The sequence below is a fragment of the Hevea brasiliensis genome, chromosome 3, assembly GCF_030052815.1.
Source record: "Hevea brasiliensis isolate MT/VB/25A 57/8 chromosome 3, ASM3005281v1, whole genome shotgun sequence".
Lineage (NCBI taxonomy): Eukaryota > Viridiplantae > Streptophyta > Magnoliopsida > Malpighiales > Euphorbiaceae > Hevea > Hevea brasiliensis.
In genome coordinates, this window is record NC_079495.1 from 95,158,115 (window position 1) to 95,185,442 (window position 27,328).

General features: G+C 34.1%; 1 protein-coding gene across 1 annotated transcript in view; it reads left to right on the forward strand.

The window, feature by feature from the left end:
• Window positions 1-17,798: 17,798 nt before the first annotated feature.
• LOC110648187 (zinc transporter 8-like) overlaps window positions 17,799-27,328 on the forward strand; it is a 59,282-nt gene continuing 49,752 nt past the window's right edge. Inside the window, exon 1 of the mRNA XM_058143363.1 lies at window positions 17,799-18,023. Coding sequence (XP_057999346.1) covers window positions 17,799-18,023 — 225 coding nt within the window. The remainder of the gene's footprint in view (window positions 18,024-27,328) is intronic.

Sequence of the window (27,328 nt, forward strand, 5' to 3'; positions counted from 1 at the left end):
CAAATATAGGAACATATGGGATGACAGCTAGGGGGTTGGAAGAAGATCCAATAATAGGAGAATCAACATTATAGGGGAGGGGGTTGTCATAACCGATTTTGTTCTCCAAAGTCTCTTAATTAATAGAAGAGTAGAGGGAGTCATCCAAGGATCTTGATTTAAGAGCTCAAACAATAAGATCTTCGAGAAGCCCACTTGCATGCAAGGGACAAGCAGTAATTAAGAGTTCCTTTGAATTAGTTGCAGGAAAAAAGGAGCCATCCTCAAGACCCACACCATCATCAAAGGGCCTCGAAGAAATATCCTCAACCAACAGATCTTCAAGGGAAACTTCTGCATGCGTAAGGTGAGCTATACACTATTATGTATTATCGCATCTTTATGCAAGACAACGCTGTTATTCATATATGTGTTATCTCGCATCTTTATATATTGACTTTGGCAGTACACCTCTTTAATATATTTTCTTTTTATATTTTTCATTTGGATGATAAAATATTATTATTTAAATTTTTGATTTTGAGAATTTATGAATTCTTTTATTAATGGTTTTTATTGCTTTCATGATAAGACGATTTGTTGATTATGTTGTCTTTTTTTTAGATAAAATTTTGCAATTCTTTAATAAGAATGATAAGATGAGTGTAGCATAATGTTTCCATAAGAGAAAAAAAATACAAATATAAATAAATAAAATATTTTATTTAGAGATGTATCTAAATAGAGTAGAATATCCTTCCGGGTAGTAATTGGTCCTTTTTTATTTTGGACAATCAACAAAATTTTCTGCAATACTATCCTTTCAAAAACTTGTTACCTCTGTGACCTACAGAAGATATTAAACCACTAAATATCAATGAGGAAAAAGCCACACTACCAGGCTCTATTGATAGAAGATCATTATCCATACCTGAGTCTCTAACCAAAAGAAATCAATAACCCATGCTGTATTCTGAATTGCCAAATAGCCTATTTAAATATTGAAAAAAAAATAAACAAAATCTGACTAAGGGGAGAAAAATAAAACCCCAATAATGGGGAGAAATAACACTCTTAATATTGGGGAGAGAACCTCAGATCTGTTCCTAAGAAATTTAAATATGAGAAGAGAAACTCAGAATTATTCCAAATAGACACAAATCTAAGAGTTTATTAGAAAAAAAAACTAACAAAAAATAATAAAAGGAAAAGAAAAATCGATCTAGGGGTAGCCACCAGTGAGAAAATCATCGGTGGCCGCCCAAAAAAAAAAAGATCTGAAAGAGAAAATAAAAAAAGAGAGAGGAGAGAGGTTGATTATGTTACTAGTTTTAATATTTTAGGGAATCATTTTGATTTTTTTCTAAATTTTATGATGGGATATATAGTTTTTGTTCTTATGTTTTGTTGATAAATTTTTTAATTTTTATTTAGATTATTTTTTTTTAAATTTAAATGCTTAAAATATAAAAATTAACATTTTTATTGATTGATGAATCTCATATATTAGAATTAAAAGGATATTACCAATTTACGTTACATGAGGTCTACATCATTAAATTTTGACTTAATTAACTAAGTTAAAAAATTTTAAAGCCCTAATTGAGTAAATTAAAATTTAAAGATTTTTAATTGCTCAATTGAATCTTTGAAAAACCTTAAAAAAACTTAAGTGGCAAAATATGCATTTAGTCTTTAAGAATAGATGATATATTTGTATAATGAACATCAAACAAATTTCATGGTTCTTGACATAATTGTATCAACCTTGTAAAGTTCAACTTAAAATTATAAGATATTTCAAAGCTCTCAGTATAATTATGAATATTAAAATAAAATTTTATATATAAAAAGTTTTAGAGTTAGGCATAAAATTTTATTTGATTATATAATATTATTATAATATTATATTTTATTAAATTTAAAATATTACACAAAATATATAGCATATATTGAAACAGTATTTCATCATAGCACGCAAGCAAATTTAAATTCAACATTATGAACTTTTCATTCTTTTAATCAAGTAAAATTAAAAGTTTGTTTATAATAAGAAATATCAATTTTCTCATTTTTCATATTTTTATGTTTGATTATTCATAAAAAAGAATAAATGTTATTGACATATATTACATATTATAAATAATAAGGATTTAATAATTAAAAATCTAAGTATTAACATAAATTTTTAATATTAGTTAAAACTTTTAATTTTTTTCAACATAATCCTTAAATTTTAATTTTGTCAATTAAGTTATCCGATATGTGAAATTATACAAATATATAACATTCATGCTAATTAGGAAAAAAATAAATTTTTATTACTAATTCATATTTCTCATTAAAAAAACCAGTTTAAGCTAAATACTTTTGAATAGCAATGAACAAATTATAAAAATTTAAATTCATATTAAAATTTGAGATTAAATTGATAAAAGTAAAAAGTTTTAGTTTAAATTGAAAGTAAACATACAATTTTAATTATCTATTATTTATAATTAAAAATATTTTACATATCTTACAAATTGTAACAAAAAAAAATTAACTAAATTATTAAAGATTTTGATTAAGTTTATATTGTTTCTCTCACCATTATTTTTTGATATATAATGATTATTTTATTAAAAATTTAAGGTCAAACGACTAAAAAATTCAAAACTTGTAGACCTTCTTTAGGTGCCCAGAAAGATATGAATTAGAAGTATAAGTAAAAAGGAAGAAAATTTAAAAATTGATATAACAATATTAGATATATTGTTTAATTATTAAACATTTTTCTATCAATATAAAATTGGCTAAAATTTTTGAAAATATTAAAAATTATTGAATAAATTAATATAATTTTATCAATTTGGTCCTAAATTTTTATATTATTTTCATTTTAGCAATAAATTTAATTAAAACAACTGAATTTATCAATTGACAAAAACAATTAATATCTTTTTGGTCATTATCAATTCTAGCCAATTCTTTTAATTTCATTAATTTTTTTCAATAATTTTAATATTTTCATTAATTTTATCAAATTTCATATTGATAGAAAAATATTTAATAATTAAACAATATATCTAATATTGTTATATCTTAAGTTTTAAAATTTCTCTCTCCACTCATGATTTTAATTTGCATTTTTCGCTATTTTATCTCAAATTTAAGGCATAACAAATGAAAAAAATCAACTATTTAAACATAAAATAAGTGTATATAATATAACAGAAAGAAATCTAATTATATATATAAGAAATTAATTAAAGTAAAATTTTATATGATTTAGTAAAATGACATTTTTATAAATTTAAACATATATAATTGTTAAAATTGATAAAAAAAATTGAAAGAACTTACTAATATCGATAATGTAGGAAAATATTTAAATTATTTTTTGTCAATTAAGCCATCCAATTAAGCTAATTACTAAAATTGAAATGTCATGACCCGATCTCATGGGCCGGACCTGCACTAGGACTTTGGTCAGCATAAGGCCCCCAAAGCCCGTAGTAAGCCCAATTATCTCCTAACCTAAACATAAATCCATATATGGCCCAATTTCATGGAAACAACTGGACAGAGTTCGGCCATAATATGGACCATCCAACGAGAAATTTTTGGCTCACCCGACCTGTAAATACAAAAATTCAATCTATTGGGGAGCTCAGCTCATCCTCATAATCATCCACAAATCACAATAAGATCAAATGGGAGCTCAGCTCCCTCAAATCAAGCCATATACCCAATCCATCCACACAACATCACATGCACCATAAGAAGTTTACAAATTTTCAAAATAATAGAGACATAATCTTTTACAGCTCAAATCAAATTAAATAACCCCTACACATGTGGAGTTCTAAAACTTCCCTTGATTACATAAATTATACAAAATGAACATAAGTGGACCTGTGAGGAAGGGAACAGGTCAGTTACAATAAGGCTCTCCTGTATCCTAGAAAAATAGTAAACAGGAGTGAGCGTTTGACTCAGAGAGTAAATATTTATTTTACTTACAATTTCTATAACTATCTAATTCTAATGCATCCTTAAAAGTGAAATGCACCATCTTCATATAAGTCATGCAAACAAGTCAGGTTACATCAAAGATAATCTGGAGTATTCATGCACCCATGTCATATTCATACTCACACATACATATATGGGGAGCTGATCCCCCTATCCAGCTCTCTTAATCCAAGACTTGCCAGTGAGATCAACTCGAGCTGGACTTTCACTTAATAATCCATATGCGGGGGCCGGTGAGATCAACTAAAAGCCTTGCCTATCCTGACTTATCCATAATAAGGATCAGGTCTCAGCAAGTCAAGCTCCAACCGCGTCTATCCGTAGTCCTACCCATACCCATATACTCCACACACACACTAACTCACACACACAGCTCCAGATTATCAAAACATAGCAACCAAAGTAATATCATCAAGTATAAATGCAAAATAGGGTATGCCTAATGTTTAACTACATAAATATAAGTGATGTATGAACATGCTAGAAATATAATAATATTGAAATTGTAAATAAAATAAATATCTACTCACAACACTTTTACAAGCTACTGTGGTGGCTGGGCGGAGGAAGAAGGCTGTCCTGGCTCACCTAAACAATATATCAAAATTTTTTAATAAACATCTTGAAACAAAGCTATAGAGAATCAAAAGACAACCCTAAGGTTTTGCCAAAAATTCGGCAAAATTTCTCCTATACCTAGAACCTATCCAACCAGCAAAAAGATTTAAATAACACTTCTAAATCTCAAATTCCCACAACCACATCTCATCAACATCATATGGCCCCTCCTGGGCTCTCCAAAACAGTAAAAAAATCATATAGTTACACATAAAATAATTATTTAAAAATTTGGAGTGTTACATTCTTCCTCGCTTACAAATAAAATTCATCCTTGAATTTTACACGAGGTAGAACAATGACACAGAGTTACACATCAAATAAATATGGGTAATTGCTGTGCATATCCCACTCTGACTCCCAAGTGAATCCTCCACAAATTGAGTCTTTCACAGGACTAACCATAGGGATCTGCATAATTTTTCTTCCTACTAAAAGCTGTCTTTAAACATTCCCTGATCAAAGGAACCATCTTCGAAGTGTACTGCATCAGATCTAAATTTTGTACTCTCGCCTCTCCAACTTTTGTCTAACACAGAGGAGGACAACACTTTTTGTCATATAATGTTTCATGAAACGTCCTTCTGAAATAACTATCTTTGCATGCACCTTATCGAAAATCATTGCTGATCCTATTTGGCCATTGAAGCGTTAGCAAGAATTTTCTCCATGATAAAAGCACCTGTACTTCTTAGTTCCGTGATATTATGAGCTTTTGGTCTACTTTTTGCCACGAGGTCATTATATTAACTCCTGCTTGTCTTATGTAACTAGCTGCGTAGGATTCGATCTATCTCCTCTGCCTCAAATTTAAATCCCTTTGTTAAAAAATATACTTTAAGCTTTTATAGTCAGTGTATATTTTGCACATTTCACCATATAGGTAATGCCTCTAGATTTTTAGTATAAAGATTACAACCTCCATTTCCATACCATGAGTGGGGTAGTTCTGCTCATGCTTCTTTAACTACCTTAAAGTATAAGCCATTACTTTACCATGCTGCATCAAGACACACCCCAACCCAACTCTAGAAGTATCATAGTGCACTTATACCCTTCTCCATTCACCAATAAAGTCAACACAGGTGTGATACCCCTTAACCATCAACAGTGATACCACTAAATGTGACACCCCTTACCCGTCTACGGTGTAGCCGAGCAAGAAATGTTACACTCGGTGTTGGACCACCCTATCTTATCATATTTTATTCTTTTAATAATTTGTTCTCGTTATATTTTAATATCAATTATTTTTTTATGGAGAAACCAGTGGAGTTTCCCTCGTTTTATTATTGTTTGACGTGGTTCACTATTCACCTACTTGAAATTTTTGATAATATTTTCAAATAAAGATCTCATCCATACTCATCAATTCTGATAGTGTCCATACATTTTGATTCTTATTCATTATCATCCATATTCATTCATGCTCATTTAATATATCAAAATTCTCAAATTTCCATTAATTACATAATTTACAAACTAATTACATAAATTTATAATTTACATAATATACAAATTAATTACAATTCCATAATTTACATTTCAACATAATAACTAATTATAATGCACAAAATACATAAAATAACTTTTGTGAGCTCTATCTACATGTATTGCTAAGGAGGTGACAACCTTGAGCACTTCTGACACTTCTGCAGATCCGACTCCAAAAATCCAAGTCTAATATCCACTGGGCTTTATCTTCAGTACCTGCGCGAGAAAACAAATCCATCGAGCTAAGCATTGCTACTTAGTGGTGCGACAATATAATAAAGAAAATAATATACAAATAAAGAAAGAAAATGGATTATACTTTGGATACTCTGGAATTTAATCTAATTTAATATAATACTTATAGTATCAATTATCTTTCGTTCTAATTTATTCCTTTTAAGAAGCAATTTATTCCTAAATTCATAGTAGTAATATACTTATATCTCTTTTACAAATCTTTTTATTATTTCATTCAATAATTTCTAGATTATCGCAGATTATTTCATAATAATTAAATTTTAATATCGTTCCAATTCATTTCAATTCTTTCTGCTAAATAACTAATCTAATTTATTTTAAATATTCTTACTAATCTAATTTATTTTAAATATTCTTACTCTTTTAGTTAATTGCTAATATTTTTAGTTGCTATTATTCTTAACTCATTTCAATAAATTTCACTGCCCAAGTAACCTATGACAGGCTGACTAAACTGGATAACGGGTCATTGGCACTGGACATCACGGTGCCTCGGGCCGTCATATAATGGGACATGAAATGCGGAACGTCAACCACGTATGCAGTCAAAATGACTAAAAAGCCATGATAACATATCAGTATGGCTAAAAGCCATGATAACATATAATCGGGCATAAAAGCCATGAGTGCGGGCATAAAGCCATGAATACAGGCATAAAGCCTTACGCAGTACTGCTAAAACAATACCCTTTTGGCATGCCAATCTATCCAATCTGACACATGTGTCTAGACAATACATGGGCACATAGTACCATTAAATGTTAATATATTATGTTTTATGACTTCATTATTTCATGACAAATTCCAATTATAATTTATACATTCATTTGATTATTCATATGATCGCAATTCACATCAATTATCCTTCTATACCATTGTACTCAAAGTATTATTCATTTCTACAATAATGAGAACTAATGTCTCATTCATACATTAATATAATTCATTTATTCATTCATTATGTCATTCATATTGATCACAATTAATACAATTATTTCATTAATCACATTATCTATATTAACCATCCTAATAGCTTTTCTAATTTATTATGCCATTTCCTATATCATTGGGGTTACTATTCACATTACTATTTATTCAAAATGTTGACTTTTTCATATATAATAGGTATATTAATTCTAATAGCACTAAGACCCCACATTTTGGGTCCTAAATTTGTTGGCATTGATTGCCAATTGCAATTCAAAGCCTCCTAAAAGTATTTTCAAATTTTTAGTTTTTGTGTTCTATGTTTACTATTCCATTGGTCTAAGCTACAGTGAAAATTTAGCTAACTTGTCTTCATCATAGTTGTTCTTTAATGTGTCTTCTTTAATTCCCTTTTTGAATCACTCAATTTGGAGGTTTTTAGCTCAAGTTATGGCCAAATTACCATAACTAGCCGGATTGGTCTCTACCCAGAAATTCTGGGCAAAACTGGTTCTGGCAGATTGGGTATCCTGAATTTGGCTAGCATTTCGGATGGGTTAAGTTTAGAATCTGAGTTGGTGTTCTTCATGAAAGTTGTTTTAAATTGTCTAAGCTTTCCATTGATATAAAATTCAGATCAATTGGACATTTCTACACTAAGTTATGTCCAAATGAACAAACATTGTTTATTTAGTCATTTTCTAGGGATAGCTTATGTGTTACCCAGATTTGGTCAATTTTTAGGGTATTTTAAGTTTGTTTTCTGGGCAAGGTTTCTTCATCAAAGTTGTGCCATTATGTATCTAGTTTCATGTTCAATTGGCCTTGCACTAATTGAACCTACACCACTCAAGTTACAGCTGCCCAAATCTGCTGGACTCACATCCAGCCCTGCAGGTCACCTAAGGCAGCATACATAACCTCAATTTCATTGGCATAAATCACTTTAATTCCTCATCAAATATAGCCAAATGGTCTCTAATTGACTATTAGGACTTCTATTCACCAACACATAATTAAAACCCTAATTCATGATCACTAACCCTAATTTTAAATTTCCAAATTGGTGCAAACTCAATTCATTCTACTTCCTAAGCATATCAACTTAACAAGCATCATCATGGGACAAATTTCCATCAAATAAAAACATTAAACCCTAAAGGATTTCATGGTTGCCAAATTTAAGAAGTTTAAGTCCTTAGTCATTTCTTTAAATTTTCTTGCCATTCACACTTATTTAGGCATGCTCACCATATCTAAAGTTAGAAAAGAAGAAGTTAGTGCACTAACCTTTTGTTACCAATTTTTCTTCTCACTAAATCTTCAATCTCCTTGCTCCCTTTTGCTTCTAATCACACTAGCTAGGTTAGATATCAAGTTTTTGTGTTTGGAGGTAGGAAAAATATGGAAGAAATGGATGGGAATTGAAGCTTTTAAAATAAAAAATGGTGGAAAGGAAATGGGACTCATGGTTCGGCCAACTAGTGGGAATGAGGAAGAAGACCACTTTTTCTTCCTTTATTTGATTTGTTTTTATCTCTTATAATGGTTTTGTTTAATTGTCATTGGTGGGAGAGGTTTTAATGACATCATCCCATGTCATAAATCTAATTAAATTCCATTTTCTTTTCTTCTTTTCCTTTCTTCTTTCTACTCATTTTTTTATTAAATTTTCAGCAATATTTTTTTGATATTTTATGTCATGTAATTTATTTAATTAATTAGACAAGTTGGCCAAAAATTGTCTCTGAAGGCAAAATGACCAAAATGCCCTTCGTTTTGCTTAACGGACTAAAATTGTCTGTACCGATCTAAAAAATTCTCCTAACATTTTCTTGGCATTCTAATGCCATTGAAACCTTAATGACTCTTCTCTGGAGTCCTAAAAATAATTTCATGGAATTTCTCTCGGGTTTAGGGCTACTAGCTGTGAAGACAGCAACTTTCCATTGGGGTCACCCATCATTGGGGCACCGGCTCATTTAACTTTGTTGTATTTCATTTCTAAAATTTTTCCTTACTTTTTCTTACACTTATTTGAATTATTTATGACTCCTCACTCTAGTCTAATTATAGTTCCAGACATTCCGACTATCCGGACCTACATTAATCACCTAAACAGTCGAATGCACGGATTAGCTAAAGTGAGGGTGTTACAATAGGAGCTATAGTTAAACAGTCCTTAAGCTTCTAGAAGCTTTCCTCACATTCATCTGACCAGAAGAACGAGACATTCTTTCAAGTTAACCCTGTTAGAGGAGCTACTATTCTGGAGAAATTCTGCATAAAACGCCTGTAGTAACCTGCTGGGCCTAAAAAACTTCACACCTCGGTGACTATAGTAAGCCTAAGCCAATCAATTACTGCTTCAATTTCTTAGGGTCCACCCGAATACCTTTACTAAAGACCACATGTCCCAAGAATGAGATGCTCTCCAGCCAGAACTCACACTTTGAAAATTTTGCATACAGCTGATGCTCCCTCAATGTCTGTAATACCATCCTTAGATGCTATATATGCTCTTCCTTGATTCGAGAATACACCAAAATGTCATTTATGAATACAATAACAAAGTGATCCAGGAATAGCCTAAACACCCTATTCATTAAGTCCATGAAGGCCGCTGGTGCATTAGTGAGTCCAAAAGACATCACCAGGAACTCATAATGTCCATACCTAGTCCTGAACGCTATCTTTGGCACATCCTCACTTCTGATCCTCAGCAGGTGATAACCTGACTGCAAGTCTATTTTTGAAAAGTACCTTGCTCTTTGTAGCTGATCAAATAAGTCATCAATCCGAGAAAGTGGATATTTGTTCTTAACAGTCACTTTGTTCAACTGTCTATAATCAATACACAACCTCAAAGTTCCATCCTTGTTCCTCGCAAATAGAATAGGAGCACCCTAAGGTGAAGTGCTTGGCCGGATGAAACCCTTATCAAGTAGCTCTTGTAGTTGCTCCTTCAGTTCCTTTAGCTTTGCTGGTGTCATCCTATAAGATGGCATAGAAATGGAATTTGTACTTGGCACAATATCTATGCAGAACTCTATCTCCCTATTTGGTGGTGTAACATCCTCACTGTAGGCAGTTCTGTACGTTCTACTATTCTGGTGACTAAGGTCTGTTCGAACAGCTAGAATGTATAGAACCACACTTATACTAGAGTGAGGAGTCATAAATAAATAAATTGAAGATCAATTAAGGGTAAAGGAAAAAAAAAGAAGTGAAGTAGAAATCGGTTAAATGAGCACAAGCACCAGTGATGGGTGACCTCACTGGGAACTGACAGTGAGTTCAATGCTGCTCTAAATTCTTGTAGAGCCTTGTAAGACCCTTAATAAAGACTTAATTAAGGGGATTTTCATGAATTAATAAGCCAAGAAAATGAAAAGAAATAAGCACAAAGCAAAGGAAGATAAGGAGTTATCGGGTATTATAGAAAGACGGACATAAACCCGGTAAGAACAAAACTTTGTCAATTAAATTTAGAGATTCAATATTGACAAAAAATGAGAGTTATTAATTTAATGAAGATAGATTAATTTAATTAATTGAGATTATGAAAATTAAATATAATTGTTAAAAAGTCAAAATTTAATGATTATAAACTTCAAAATAATTACAAAATTGTCATTCCTCTTATTTACAAATTTTCCATTGAATATTTATGAATATATATATATATATATCAATTATTGGACAAAAAATTCACTCATCTTCTTCATGTTTCCCGTCCATACGCTCTCTCTCCACTTTCTCTCAAAATTCCTTCCTTCCACCATTGATACACCATCATCCAAGCTCCCAAACACTTACCTATCTTCATTAATTTTGTTGGAAACTTAGAGAAACCTTCATATCCATCTTTGAAGTGAAGAGAACACACCAAAATCTAAAGCAAGAATTCTGCCAAGAAGTAGTTCAACAGGGGGAAGTGAAGTTTGAGTTAATTGAAGAGTGATTGAAGGTTCTGAGAAGCTAAGGAACAAGGTTAGTGTTATGATTCTCCACTAATTTTGAAGTTTTAAGAATTTTAGCTAGGTTTTGCTATAATTAGGGATTTTCTTATGTATGCTCTAATTGATGCAATTGAGTGTATATTATGACTCTTGGATGTGTTAATTGTTGGAGTATGTTAAGAGGATATCAAATTGGTTGATGGAAAGGGGAGTTGTGTAGTGAGGCAGATTTTGGATAGCTTGAGTCTAGTGTAGTTAATTGGCCATAAGTTGAGCTATACAAATCCAATTGCTGTGAAATTCATAACATACCAAATTAAAGCTAAGACACATAGCTACAACTTTTATGTTTTGGCCTAGGCTAAAATTCTAGGGCAAATGGGTCGAATTGTTGAGAAAAATGCCAAACACTGAAACTAAAATTTTCTGGAATTCCAGCAAATGGCCTGTTGACCTTCGTTTGATGATTAGGGCATAACTCTCATTATATAACTCCAAATGAGGTGATTTTTATCTTGTTGGAAATCTGAGATACAATAGAACACCTTTCATGAGGAGCAAACTGTCCAGTTCAAATTTTAAATGGGTCAAATTCCTATAATAAATCTGTGAGGTAGAAACTGGAATTCCCTGTAATTCTAGCCAAATGCCCTGTGACCCTTGTGTAGTAATCAGGACATAACTTTTATTGTATAAATCCAAATGAGATGATTCAAAATGAGCTAGAAACCTAAGACATAGGCCTACAACTTTGTTTTGGTGACCTTGCATAAATTCTAAGGTGTAAAACCGTGAAATGTTAAATGCAAAACTGACCTGAGAACCTGAAAATCTGGAAATGTTAGAGTTGGTGAGTAAGGGTTGATCAATCAGCCATAACTCACTCTATAAAACTGCAAATTGGGTGATTCTTAAACCGATAAACTAGTTTTAGAAACTTGCCCTGTTCTGGACAGAATTGAAATCAGAATTGGTCACTGAACCAATTTTGGTAAAATGGCCATAACTTGAGCTACAAAAATGCAAATTGAGTGATTCTAAAGACAAATTAAACATAAGACATAAACCTACAACTTTCATGAAGAAAACATGGGCTAAATGATTTTGTATCTTGGCCAAATTTATGGGGGAAGTTAAAGTACCAATTTTGAAATCTATGAAACTTTCATAAATGACTTGAATGGTGATTTGTGCTTAACATAAATGGTTTGATGAACATATATACCTTATGAATATGGGATTAGGACTTATGTTCCTGCTATAATTGGAATGATATATATGATGAGATAATAAGAACTTTGAATGACTAAAGATGCTAAATTGCCCATGTATGCCTAGACATGTACTTTTGGGTTGGATAGATTAGCATGCCAAGAAGGGACGAGTTTAGCAGTACTGCCTATGGCTTTTAAGCCTGATTACATTGCATACCTGACCGACATTCATATGTTCGATGGTATGACGGCCCGAGGCACCGAGTGTCCAATGTTAGTTATGATTATTCTGCATCTGTGATTATTTGGCTCTTATGCCATTATATTACATACCGTGTAGACACTATATGACCGATGATATGATAGCCCGAGGTACTGAGTATCCAGTGCTAGTAAAACCCGTGTATCTAGTCCAGTCAGTTCTGTTATAGGTTGCTTGGGCATTGAAAAGAGTTAAGGGGGATTGAATACAAACAAATGAATAGAAAAGATCCCAAATGAAACAATTACTTCTAAAGATCAATAAAATGTGAAATAACTCATAATTAATTGAAATTGCATCTCTTTTATGTTACTACAAATATGAAATGTTTACTTTTGTATTATATTCTACTTTCATTCTATTCTTACACTATTAAGTAGAAATGCTTAACACAATGGATTTTTCTTACGTAGGTACTGGAGATAAAGCACAATGGAGATTGAATAGGGACTATTGGGGATAGGTCTACAGTAGAGTTAGTCATTGTCACCTCCACTCAATATTTTGGTAAAATACAAGGGGCCCTCACATGCATGATTTTGTACTTGTAATTAGATACATATTGTAAATTAACTTTTGGTTGTAAATAAATTTTGTACATTTATGTAAATAATTATGTATATTTGTAAATAAATCCAATGGATGTTGATGATATGAATGAGTATGAAATGATCATATGGATCATTGAGAAAATATGACTAAAACTTTTGGTTGAGGATGAAATTTAAATTGTTTATCATGTTTAAATTTTTTTTTAAACAGGTGAATATTTTAATAGGTCAAATATCAATGAAACAGGGAAAATTCTGGCAGTTTCTTCTCTTAAAAATAATCTAATTTAAATAAAGATAAACCCTAAAATGGATAACAAATAAAGTAAGCTAAGAAAAAGGTTTTTCGGCATAAAATGTGGTATTCCTTGCTCGGCTACACTATAGATCGGGTAAGGGGTGCTACATTTAGTGGTATCAGAGCTACGGTTTAGGCGTTCCTAGACCTAGATGGATAAAAAAACATAGAGTGTATATCATACATAGCATCAATTAAGAGTCGAGGTGACACTAATGAAAATCTGTTTCCCAGTCCATTTTAGGCTAGAGAATGGACCCTGAATCATAGAGGGCAGTAGAGGAAGAGGTTAAAAGCGATGCCCAGCTAGGGGTGGTAATGCAGGTAGGGGAAAACCTGCTATGCAAGTACCTGAAGAGTCTGCACAACCTCAGTAAGCTCTATTTTAGCAACTGACGGAATTTTTCAGGCAAATGATAGGAGCCATTCCTCAAGCTCAGCCTCAGCAGAAATCTCACCTGGAGAAGTTGAGAAAATATGGGGCAATGGATTTTAAAGGCAAGAAAGAGGATGACCCTGTAGCTGCTGAATGCTGATTAGAGAGGACAGAAAGGATCCTACAGCAGCTACATTGCACACCAGAGTAGAGTTTGGAGTGTGCAATCTCCCTTCTGCAAGAGGATGTGTATCAATGGTGGGACACGGTATCCAAGGCAGTACAGCTAGTAATGGTGACCTGGGAGTATTTCCTAGCTGAGTTCAGAAAGAAGGATATCAGCCACATCTACTTTGAAGCCAGAAGAAGGGAATTCATTAATTTGAGGTAGAGGCAGCTCACCGTATCAGAGTATGAGCAAGAATTTGTGCGGTTAAGCTGCTATGGCCAAGAGATTGTACCCATAGAAGTCGAGAGATGCCGTAGATTTGAGGAAGGGTTGAATGACAATGTGAAGCTCCACATCACAGCTTTGAGGATCACGAATTTCTCCCAGATGGTAGAGGCTGCTCTAAATGTTGAGAGGGTTAGAACCAATGAGTAGAGCTGTAGAGATAGGCAGTTTAAGAGAGGGCCAAGGCAGTCTAGCTCTACAGCTATACCTAGTAAGAGGCCCAGGGGACCTCAGAGCCAAGGATAGAGTCAGAGTCAACCACAGAGGCCTAGATCACAGTTTACACCGAGGAGAGGCCAGTCAGCTCCATCAGTGGCCAATTCTCCAGGAACGGTGCCTAGGGGAGTAGCCCCAGTAGCATTAGCAGCATGCCCACATTGTGGTAAATGGCACAGAGGACAGTTCTGGCGTTTGACAGGTGGTAGCTTCAAGTGTGGGGCCACAGATCATTATCAGAGAGATTGCCCTCAAAGGGACATTTTTGCTACACCAGCACAAGTTGAGAGACCTGCCCCTATAGTTCAAAGGAGTAAGAGACCTAGCAGGACAGAGGTGGTAGGCAGTTCACAAAAAGCTACTTCTGAGATTATGGAGAGGCCAGAGGCTAGGGCACCAGTGCGTGCCTATGCTGTGAGAGCTCAGGAGGAGCAGGATGCACCAGATGTGATCCGAGGTATTTTCTCACTTTATGACTTATCTGTTCATGGATTGATAGACCCAGGGTCCACGCATTCTTATGTTTGCATTGAATTGCCTATGGAAAAAGGAGTTCAAATAGATGAGACCGAGCAGGATATCTTGGCCACTAACCCTTTAGGCCACAGTGTAGTGGTGAATAAGGTCTATAAGGATTGTCCCTTAAAAATTTAGGGACATGAGTTCTTAGCTGATTTGATTGAGTTGCCATTCCATGAATTTGATGTGATCTTGGGGATGGACTGGTTGTCACGTCACTAAGCCATAGTTGATTGTCGATTGAAGAGAATCACACTGAAAACTCTTAATAATGAAGAAATCACAATTGTGGGTGAAAGGATAGATTTTCTGTCTAATACCATATCAGCTACTGCTGTAAGGAGACTGATAAGAAAAGGGTGTGAAGCATACCTGGCACATGTGGTTGATAACAGGAAGGCGGGTCTAGTCTCTAGAATATACCCACAGTGTGTGACTTTCCGGATGTATTTCCAGAGGAATTACCTAGTTTACCACCAGAAAGAGAAGTACAATTTGCAATTGAAGTAATGCCGGGTATAACATTGATATCAATTGCTCCTTATAGGATAGCACCCACAGAATTGAAGGAGCTGAAAATACAGTTACAGGAATTACTGGATAAAGGGTTTATACGCCCTAGTGTGTCAACATGGAGAGCTCCAGCATTATTTATGAAGAAAAAGGATAGAACACTAAGATTGTGTATAGACTATCGGCAGTTGACTAAAGTAACAGTGAATAATAAATATCCTTTGCCCAGGATAAATGATTTGTTTAATCAGTTAAAGGGAGCAAGTGTTTTCTCCAAGATTGACCTCAGATCAGGGTACCATCAACTGAAAGTAAAGGAGGCAGATGTGCCTAAAACAGCCTTCATGGCCTGGTATGGACATTATGAGTTTCTGGTTATGCCATTCAGGTTAATAAGTACACCAGCAGCATCCATGGACCTTATGAACCACATCTTTTCTTCTCATTTGGATCGATTTTTAGCGGTTTTTATTGATGATATATTGGTGTATTCTAAGGACCCAAAGGAGCATGATGAGCATTTGAGAATTGTGTTGCAGACCCTAAGGGAGAAGAAGCTATATGCTAAGTTGTCCAAGTGTGAATTTTGGCTGAATGAGATTTTTTTCTTCAGACACATAGTATTACCTGATGGGATTAGAGTAGATCCTAAAAAGATTAAAGCTATAGTGGAATGGAAACCACCTAAGAATGCAACAAAAGTCAGAAGCTTCTTGGGTTTAGCTGGCTACTACAGGAGGTTTGTGAAGGGATTTTCTTTGATAGCAGCCCCATTGACTAAATTGCTACATAAGAATGTGAAGTTTGACTGGAATGACAAGTGCCAAGCCAGTTTTGAGAAACTGAAGGCTATGCTTACTGAGGCACCAGTGTTGACACAGCCAGTATCAGGGAAAGATTTTGTGGTCTACAATGATGCCTCACACAATGGGTTAGAGTGTGTTCTAATGCAAGAAGGCAAAGTAGTTGGTTATACTTCCAGGCAACTTAAGCCACATGAAAAGAACTACCCTACTCATGATCTTAAATTGGCAGCAATTGTCTTTGCATTAAAGATATGGAGGCATTATCTATATGGTTAAAAGTGTTATATCTACACAGATCACAAAAGCCTTAAATACTTGCTAACGCAGAAGGAACTCAACCTGAGGCAGAGAAGATGGATTGAGTTTCTAAAAGACTATGATTATGTTATTGACTATTATCCTGGGAAGGTAAATGTTATGGTAGATACACTCAGTAGAAAGTCATTGATGGCTTTAAGAGCTTTGAATGCTTATCTGACCTTGGCACAAGATGGGGCTATAGTAGCTGAGTTGCAAGTAAAGCCTAATTTGCTACAACAAGTACAAGAGGCATAGAAACAACATGAGAAGCTGACAACCATTATGAGGCAAATTCAAAAGGGAAAAGAGACTGAATATGAGATGAAGGAAGATGGATGCTTATATTATAAATGTAGAATATGTGTATTAGATGATGAAGAATTAAAGAAAAACATTTTGAAAGAGGCACACAGTAGCTTTTATGCTATGCACCCAGGAAGTACGAAGATGTACCATGATTTGAAGTCCTATTATTGGTGGCCCGGTATGAAGAAAGACATTGTAGACTATGTGACTACATGCCTGACATGTCAACAAGTAAAGGTAGAGCACCAGGTTCCATCAGGTTTGCTATAGCCTATCACTATACCTGAGTGGAAATGGGATCTCATTACAATGAATTTTATCAGTGGTCTACCTTTCACACAAAAGAAGCATGATGCAGTGTGGGTAATAGTAGATAGATTAACGAAGCCAGCTCATTTTCTACCAGTTAGAACTGACTACTCACTGGAGAAGTTAGCAGAATTATACATAAGTGAGATAGTTCGGTTACATGGAGTCCCAATGTCCATTATATCAGACAGAGACCCGAGGTTTATATCTAGGTTTTGGAAGAAGCTATAAGAAGCCTTGGGTACACAACTGCACTATAGCATAGCCTTTCATCCTCAGACAGATGGGCAGTCAGAAAGGGTAATCCAGATACTAGAAGATATGTTGAGGAGTTGTGTTATAGAATTTGGAGGAAGTTGGAATAGATATCTCCCACTAGTAGAATTTGCTTATAATGCAGTTATCAGGCCAGTATTAAGATGGCTCCTTATGAAGCACTATACAGGAGGAAATGCAGAACACCATTGCGCTGGACAGAATTGGGAGAAGATAAAATTGTGAGGCCAAAACTGGTGAAACAAACTGAGGAGAAGGTGAAAATGATCAGAGCTAGTTTGAAAGCTACCTCAGACAGACAAAAATCATATGCAGACTTGAAGAGAAAAGATATAGAGCATGAAATTGGAGAGAAAGTGTTCCTCAAGGTATCACCATAGAAGAAAGTATTGAGATTTCAGAAGAAGGGTAAGTTAAGCCCAAGGTTTATCGGTCCATATAAAATCATTGAATGTGTGGGTCCGGTAGCCTATAAGCTAGCTTTACCACCAGAGCTAGACAAGATTTATAATGTGTTCCATGTCTCGATGCTAAGGAGATACAGATAAGACACCTCACATGTCATATCAGCAGAAGAGATTGTTGTGCAGCCATATCTGACATATGAGGAAGAACCAGCAAGAATACTAGATCGAGAGGTCAAGCAATTGAGGACCACACAGATTCCATTGGTGAAGGTGCTATAGAGACAACCATAACATAGAGGAAGCTACCTGGGAAAGCGAAAAGATGATGAGGCAGCAGTATCCTCAATTGTTCACCCCAGGTAAATTTCATGGATGAAATTTCTTTTTAGAGGGAAAGAATTGTAACATTCTCACTGTAGGCAGTTCTGTATGTTCTACTATTTCGATGACTAAGGTCTGTTCGGACAGCTAGAATGTATAGAACCACACTTAAACCAGAGTTAGGAGTCATAAATAAATAAATTAAAGATCAATTAAGGGTAAAGAAAAATAAAAGAAGTAAAGTAGAAATCGATTAAATGAGCACAAGCCCTAGTGATGGGTGACCTCTCTGGAAACTGACAGTGAGTTTAGTGCTGCTCTAAATTCATGTAGAACCTTGTAAGACCCTTAATGAAGACTTAATTAAGGGGATTTCCATGAATTAATAAGCCAAAAAAATGAAAAAAAATAAGCACAAAGCAAAGGAAGATAAGGAGTTATCGGGCATTATGGAAAGACGGACGTAAACCCAGTAAGAATAAAACTTGGTCAATTAAATTTAGAAATCCAATATTGACAAAAAATGAGAGTTATTAATTTAATGAAGATAGATTAATTTAATTAATTGAGATTATAAAAATTAAATATAATTATTGAAAAGTCAAAATTTAATGATTATAAACTTCAAAATAATTACAAAATTGCAATTCCACTTATTTATAAATTTGTCGTTGAATATTTAATGAATATATACATCAATTATTGGACAAAAAATTCAGTCATCTTCTTCATGTTTCCCATCCACATGCTCTCTCTCCACTTTCTCTCAAAATTCCTTCCTTCCACCATCGATACACCATCATCCAAGCTCCCAAACACTTACCTATCTTCATTAATTTTGTTGGAAACTTAGAGAAACCTTCATATCCATCCTTGAAGTGAAGAAAACATACCAAAATCTTAAGCAAGAATTCTGCCAAGAAGTGGTTCAATAAGGGGAAGTGAAGTTTGAGTTAATTGAAGAGTGATTGAAGGTTGTGGGAAACTAAGGAACAAGGTTAGTGCTATGATTCTCCACTAATTTTGAAGTTTTAAGAATTTTAGCTAGGGTTTGCTATAATTAGGGATTTTCTTATTTATGCTTTAATTGATGCAATTGAGTGTATATTATGACTCTTGGATGTGTTAATTGTTGGAGTATGTTAAGAGAATATCAAATTGGTTGATGGAAAGGGGAGTTGTGTAGTGAGGTAAATTTTCGACAGCTTGAGTCCAGTATGGTTAATTAGCCATAAGTTGAGCTATACAAATCTAATTATTGTGAAATTTATACCAAATTAAAGCTACGACACATAGCTACAACTTTTATGTTTGGCTTAGGCTAAAATCCTAGTTCAAATGGGTCGAATTGTTGAGACAAGTGCCAAACACTCAAACTGGAATTTTCTAGAATTCCAGCAAATGGCCTTTTGACCTCCGTGTGATGATTAAGGCATAACTCTCATTATATAACTCCAAATGAGGTGATTTTTATCTTGTTAGAAAGATGAGACACAGTAGAACAACTTTCATGGAGAGCAAACTGCCTAGTTCAAATTGTAAATGGGTCAAATTCCTAGAATAATTCTATGAGATAGAAATTGGAATTCCTTGCAATTCTAGCCAAATGCCTTATGACCCCCGTGTAGTAATCAGAGCATAACTTTTATTGTATAAATCCAAATAAGATGATTTAAAATGATCTAGAAACCTAAGACATAGGCCTATAACTTTGTTCTAACTTTGTTCTGGAGACCTTGCATAAATTTTGGGTGTAAGACCCTGAAATGTTAAATGCAAGCTAACTTGAAAACCTGAAAATCTGGAAATCTCAGGGTTGGTGAGTAAGGGTTGATCAAGTAGCCATAACTCACTCTATAAAACTGCAAATTGAGTGATTCTTGAACCCATATAACCCTAAGACATAGGGGAGCAATTCAAATGGATAACATAGAGTCAAATTATGACTATAACCTGTCCAAAATGGCTTGACAAACTAGTTTTGGAAACTTGCCCTGTTCTAGACAGACCTAAAACCAGAATTGATCACTAGACCAGTTTTGGTAAAATGGCCATAACTTGAGCTGCAAAAATGCAAATTGAGTGATTCCAAAGACAAATTAAATATAAGACAAACCTACAACTTTCATGAAGAAAGCATGGCCAAAATGATTCTGTATCTTGCCAAATTTTTGGGGGAAGTTAAAGTACCAATTCTGAAATCTAAGAAACTTTCATAAATGACTTGAATGGTGATTTGTACTTAACATAAATGGTTTGATGAACATATATACCTTATGAATATGTGATTGGGACTTACATTCCCACTATGATTGGAATGATACATATGATGAGATAATAAGAACTTTGAATGACTAAAGATGCTAAATTGCCTATGTATGCCTAGACATTTTCTTATGGGTTAGATAGATTGGCATGCCAAGAAGGGACGAGTTTAACAGTACTGCCTATGGCTTTGAAGCTTGATTATATTGCATATCTGACCGACATTCATATATCCGATGGTATGACAGCCTGAGGCATCGAGTGTCCAGTGCTAGTTATGATTATTTGGCTCTTATGCCATTATACTGCATATCGGGGAGACACTATGTGACCAATGGTATGACCGCCCGAGGTACTGAGTATTCAGTGCTAGTAAAACCTGCGTATCTGGTCCAGTCAATTTTGTTATAGGTTGCTTGGGCATTGAAAAGAGTTAAGAAGGATTGAATATAAACAAACGAATGGAAAAGATCCCAAATGAAACAATTGCTTCTAAAGATCAATAAAATGTGAAATAACTCATAATTAATTGAAATTGCATCTCTATTATGTTACTACAAATATGAAATGTTTACTTTTGTTGTATATTCTACTTTCATTCTATTATTTCACCACTGAGCAGAAATGCTTAGCACAATGGATTTTCCTCGCGTAAGTACTGGAGACAAAACACAGTAGAGATTGGATAGGGATTGTTGGGGATAGATCTGCAGTAGAGTCAGTCATTGTCACCTCCACTCAATATTTTGGTAAAATGAAAGGGGCCCTCACATGCATGATTTTGTACTTATAATTAGATACATGTTGTAAATTAACTTTTGGTTATAAATAAATTTTGTACATTTATGAAAACAATTATGTATATTTGTAAATAAATCCAATGAATGTTGAGGATATGAAAGAGTATGAAATGATCATATGGATCATTGAGAAAATATGATTGAAACTTTTGGTTAAGGATGAAATTTAAATTGTTTACCATGTTGAATTTTTTTTAAACAAGTGAATATTTTAATAAGTCAAATATCAATAAAATAAGTGAAACTCTGGCAGTTTCTTCGCTTAAAAATAATCCAATTTAAAAAACGATAAACCCTAAAATGGATAATAAATAAAGTAAGTTAAGAAAAAGGTACTCCAGCACAGAATGTGACATTCCTTGCTCGGCTACACTGTAGATTAGGTAAGGGGTGTTACAGGTGGCAATCCTAGAAGCTCCTTAGGAAACACATTTACAAATTCTTTGATAATAGGTACATTCTCCACATCAGTACCTTCAACAAATGTGTCCCTCACTAGTGCCAAATATCCCTGACATCCACTCCTCAACATCTTTCTAGCACTAATGGCTGACACTAAGTTGTATGGAGCTACACTCTGTCACCATCAAAGCTAAACTCTTCTACTCCAGGAATATAGAAATACATTTTTTTTATTATCTCTTAATCTTAACTCTGTGATTGGTTTTTACTAGCACATCCACCATATAGTATCATACTATAATGCTAACCTACTACTCATTTTATGAAACACAGGCCATTCACCATGAATGATTCTTCCTGTTCCTCCTTCCTAACATGATCATCAAAACATTATCATCCCCTACTATTCTTTGTAAAGAATTGCCCTTCATGGTTAGATAGGTATCTTTGAACCTATAAGTTCCACCTAAACTGTCATAGCAGTGAGAAATGTGTGTTGTACCACAATCCTAGACAATATACTTTATATATTTATTCTTCTTGATGTAGCCACATTTATTGCCTACAGCTTTCTAGACTTCAGCCTCAAATCTACCCATTAGTAACAATTTCATCCATTGAAACTCATCTATTAATAGTACTTCCTCCAACTTCCTCCAACTTATAGTTTAAAAGGGTTGCAAGCCCTAGTAACTAACTCGATTTATCTCCGATCACTATCCTACTTATCTTTTCATCCTTGATCTTAAGTATGCACTTACCATTATTTCTTTCTCGAGAAATTGTGTATAAACTGGTGCCTACCAAATTATTAAATGCTGGGTCACCTCAACATAATTTTCCTTGCTTATGTAGTCTTCTAGAACCAAAAGCATGAGCTAAACTTGAAGAGAAAGAGAGATCTCTTCCTACAACTATCAACACACTGTTGTCTGTAGAATGATGTTCAACCCATATCTCTTGGTCTTCTTTTTGAAATTTCATTATCTCTTTCTATAGTATATTAGCTGCAACAATCCTTCTATTGTACCACCAATTTGCCTGACATATCATCTTAAGATTTACTATCTCCACTATACTCCATTTTTACCTTTTATGCCTACCCTTGCTCTTTTGCATCCTTATATCTTGCTGTATTCTAGAAGATACCTCTCACTAACCGACTCTTCCAGAATTGACTCCAACCATACTTATTGCCACAACTCTTATCCTTGTGCTTCTCAATGACTTGTGATTGTCACTCATACATATCTCTTCCTACTCAATCTCCTCCTGTCGTTCTGTCACTCATTTTCATTCATGTTTCCTTATAAAGTGACCCTATTGGTCATACTGAAAATGCTTACCTAATCCTTGATCGCAGACCCCATAATTGTTATCTCACTATCTCTACTAAGGTCCTAAGCCTATGTGCCATTTCCACTATTCTTTTTGTTCGTCATGCCTATTTGAACCATTAGGTTTACTTTTATATAACTTACTACTTATTAATTCTCTCATTTGCCTGATAGAATAGCTCATGTTACCATTGCACATCCTATTAACTTTTGCTTGCTCTGGTTGCATTCCTCAACTAACTTTCCTCATATTGTTAGAAGTTTAAATGAACTTATCACATAATAACCTACTCTATCTTGGGAACAGGAATAGACAGAGTTTGATCTATATCCTGCAAATCTGAACTCTGTGTGATGGCTCCTGACACTGCCCAAACTATGACCTGCTCTAAGTTCCACACTTTTGGATTTTATATCTTGACAACTATCCTCACTCATGTAATATCCTTTTGGGCTTTCTAATATTGCTTTTTAATTCATCCTATTTACCTTGCCTAATATGGCACTTTATGTACTTTATATCTCACTTTGATATTCCTAATCTTGTCATATTCTTGGCTATTCAATTTGATCTTTAATTCATCTCTTTTATCTTATTCAAAATAGAACCTTGATTACTTTGCTCCTTAGCTCTATGCTTCTTCTTGACTTGACAGCTATGCTAGATAACTGTACTTTTCAGTGTCTCTGCTAGGTCATCTTCACCTTTGTACTACTCAAAATTGGTCTTTCGATCACTCTGATTAGCACTTTCACTACCATTTAAATTTCTCTCTTGTTACATCTGAAACCAACTATCCAAATTTTCATTTTCATATTTCCTTTTATCTACTGATATTCTATGACTTATTTTCACTGACTTGTAGTCATTGTCCTTTCCTCTACTTAACTATAAACTACCCCCTAATACTTCAAGGAGGAAATCTATAGGGATTCTATTTTCTTATATTAACTTAATTAGTCAAAACTTATGATACTAGGTACCATAACCCATCATTCCATTCACTGGCTTTTCATCCATCATGAGCAAATCACTTATAGTTTCTATAATGAAACTTATATCCTCTTCAGGATACTTGAGTCTACTCTTTACCACACTCTACAGTACCATCTGGGACATTATGGTTTAGGTCATCATCGCTAGTAGTAATCTTCTATTTTTCCTGAAAGCATAAGATCATACCCTACATCACAACTGACTGCAATAGGGGTATTGCATCTGTCACCTTGCCAAAACCATGTCAGATCATTTACTCTCTTATCATACCACAACTCTTTAAATTATCATTTCATAGGCTATGAACTTTATTCCTAGTCTCTGGTATTCTTTAGGTAATAAGGTTGTACTTGGCATCTTGCTGACACACGAGGGATATACTATTCTTACTAAGCTTTAAGCAAAATGTCTCTTGTAATGCCAAAATTATCGAAGGCCCCATATCAGAGACTAGATGATCCCACTAAGTAGGTGTTATCATTACACTGCAACCATACTAAAAACCTCTAGTCTCGTGCCACTTATGCTATAACTCTGTGCTCAAGTTAAGATAATCGAGTCACTGACTCTAGTTATCACCCAACTACGACCTTTGATATTCTATCTCTAGGGTCTTAAACTGCTAACTAGGAGTCCCAAACTCTTTTGCAGAAATATAAATCTGTTCTGGCATAACTACACCAAAACTGAGGCTATCTGCAAACACCCTCATCATGGTGCACCACAGGGAAGCACGCAGCTCTATACAATAATCCCATGTCGGTACTGTAATCTGTAGCTTACATCACAAACATTAAGAAAATTGTATAGTTACTATGGTAGGTCTCAACATACTAGATCTCCTTATCTCTTATCTCTCTTGAATCCACTAATACCATGAACTTATTATGACTAGGCTATCCACCGTTGACTGCCAGCGGTGGTACCCTCACTCCCACTTAGGGCAGCTATATTGCAAAAACTCACCTTTATGTCCTCGGGCCTTGCATTCGATAAGCACACCATTTAGCCCCACTATGATGGAAACACAACATTTCTTTGGAATACATATCCCCATGGCAGACCTCAACATGTCTGCTAACTCTATTTCACATCTCTACATACTTCACGAAAACTAAGACACTAACTGAAGCACTCTTATATTGCCTGAGAAATAACGCAGAATCTAAAAATAAGGAATTATAGAAGAAAATGAAATAAGAACCTATACTTCGCATATGACCTCCTAACAAGACCTGTAATACCCCTATTTGCATAGCCTGGTATATTTCATTGTTCCAGTGACCGGTGTCGGTATGGACAAGTAAGAGAAGTAGAACCACGTCTAAGACACCTAGTTAAATCCTGAATGCAAATAATTAGTAATTTCCAAATAGTTAAGTATAAATAAGAAAAACAGAACACAAGAAGTTAAATGAGCCGGGAGTCACAGCGATGGGTGACCTTCTCGGGAATAACTGCGAGGTCAATCTAAATTCAAATTTCGAACCGTAAAATGTGACGCTGCGGTCCTTAGGACTATTGTGAACACAGTGGAAAAGAGAAAATCATGAAAAAGAATTTTTAAGCAGGTCAAATAATTAGGTCAGGGATCCAGAAGAAATATCGAATAACTTGCAAACCGGATTGAACTAGCGAGGGGCAATTTGGTCAATTCACCCCTAGAGCTGACACCTGACCTAGCTGTCCAATAAAATCGGAGAAATGAAAATTTCAGAATCGAGAATTAAATTAAAGAACTATTAAAAAATTAATGAAAATGAAAAAAGAAAAGAAAAAATTTTATTGCATCACCTTGATGACATCACAAATGATGTCAAAATAAAAATTTATTTTCCCCAATAATTAACCAAGTCAAAAAGCCATATAAATACATAAAAACAAAAAGAAAAAAAGAAAAAAAAATTCATTTCTTCCTCCCCCATTTCAGCCGGCTCATCTCTCTCCTCTCTTTCTCTTATGTTTCCTCCATTGAAGCTAAAATTTAAAGCTTCATAAACCCTAGAAATCCCCAAAAAATTCCACTAAATTATGATTAAACTTTGTTTGGGCAACTAGAAGAGGAGATTGAAGACGCAAGAAAGAAGAAAAAAGGAAGAAAATTAGTGATTGGAAAATCAAACAAAGGTTAGTCTGTAAATTTGAATTCTTTTGTTAAATTTCTATGTTCTTAGTTAAGTTAACTTAGATTTTAACTTAAATCCAAACAAAAATAATTGTTGAGGGACCAAACATGAAATTCATCCAGCTAGAGTTAGGGTTTGATATAAATGAGTTTGATGGTTTTGAATGGTTATTTGAAGTGAATTAAGTGTATAAATCATGAATATACACTTTAAATTTGCATTAGAGTTGAAATGCATGAAACTAGGGTTTGGAGACTGTGAAAAATTGAAGAAAAATTTGAGAATTGGCCAAATGATGTTATTGACCTTATTTAAGTTGAGAAATGGTAAATTGTAACCATTTGTGGTGTGTATGAATTGTTGGAACCAAGTTCCAATTCAGACTGGTGAGGGTCAATCTGCAGGCAGCTTGACCTAGGTCCCTTTCAGGGACCAAAACTAAATATTTACTAACCCAATTGGTGTGAGACTAATTGGGAATGAAACTAAACACAAAATGACACATTTTTCATTTAGGAATCATGCCCAGAAAGTGACCATAACTTAGTGAACAATTAGGCCAAATCTGAAATTGGCAAACAGACCTGTACAAAAATGACCAAATGAATAGTAGTTACGTAAATGTCCATAACTTGGTCTAGGAAGGTCAAAATGACCTAAATTTTATACCGAAAGAAAGCTGAGACATAATCCTACAACTTTCATGAAGAAAATAAACTCAAAATTTGACCATAAGCTGTCTAAAAACTCACCTGCAGTCAACCCACAAAAACTGCCATTAACCAGTAAATGCCCAGAATTCTGGGTAACACCAAATCCGGCCAGCTATGTTCAAATGGCCATAACTAGGGCTACAAAACTCCAAATGGAGTGATTCAAAAACAAAAATAAAGTTAAGACAATAAGGAACAACTTCTATGAAGAAAACTTAGCCAAATTACGCAGCAACATGACTTGAATTCCCATACCTATTAAGCATTAGGAAGTCAACAAATTGACTTAAATAGTGTCATGAATA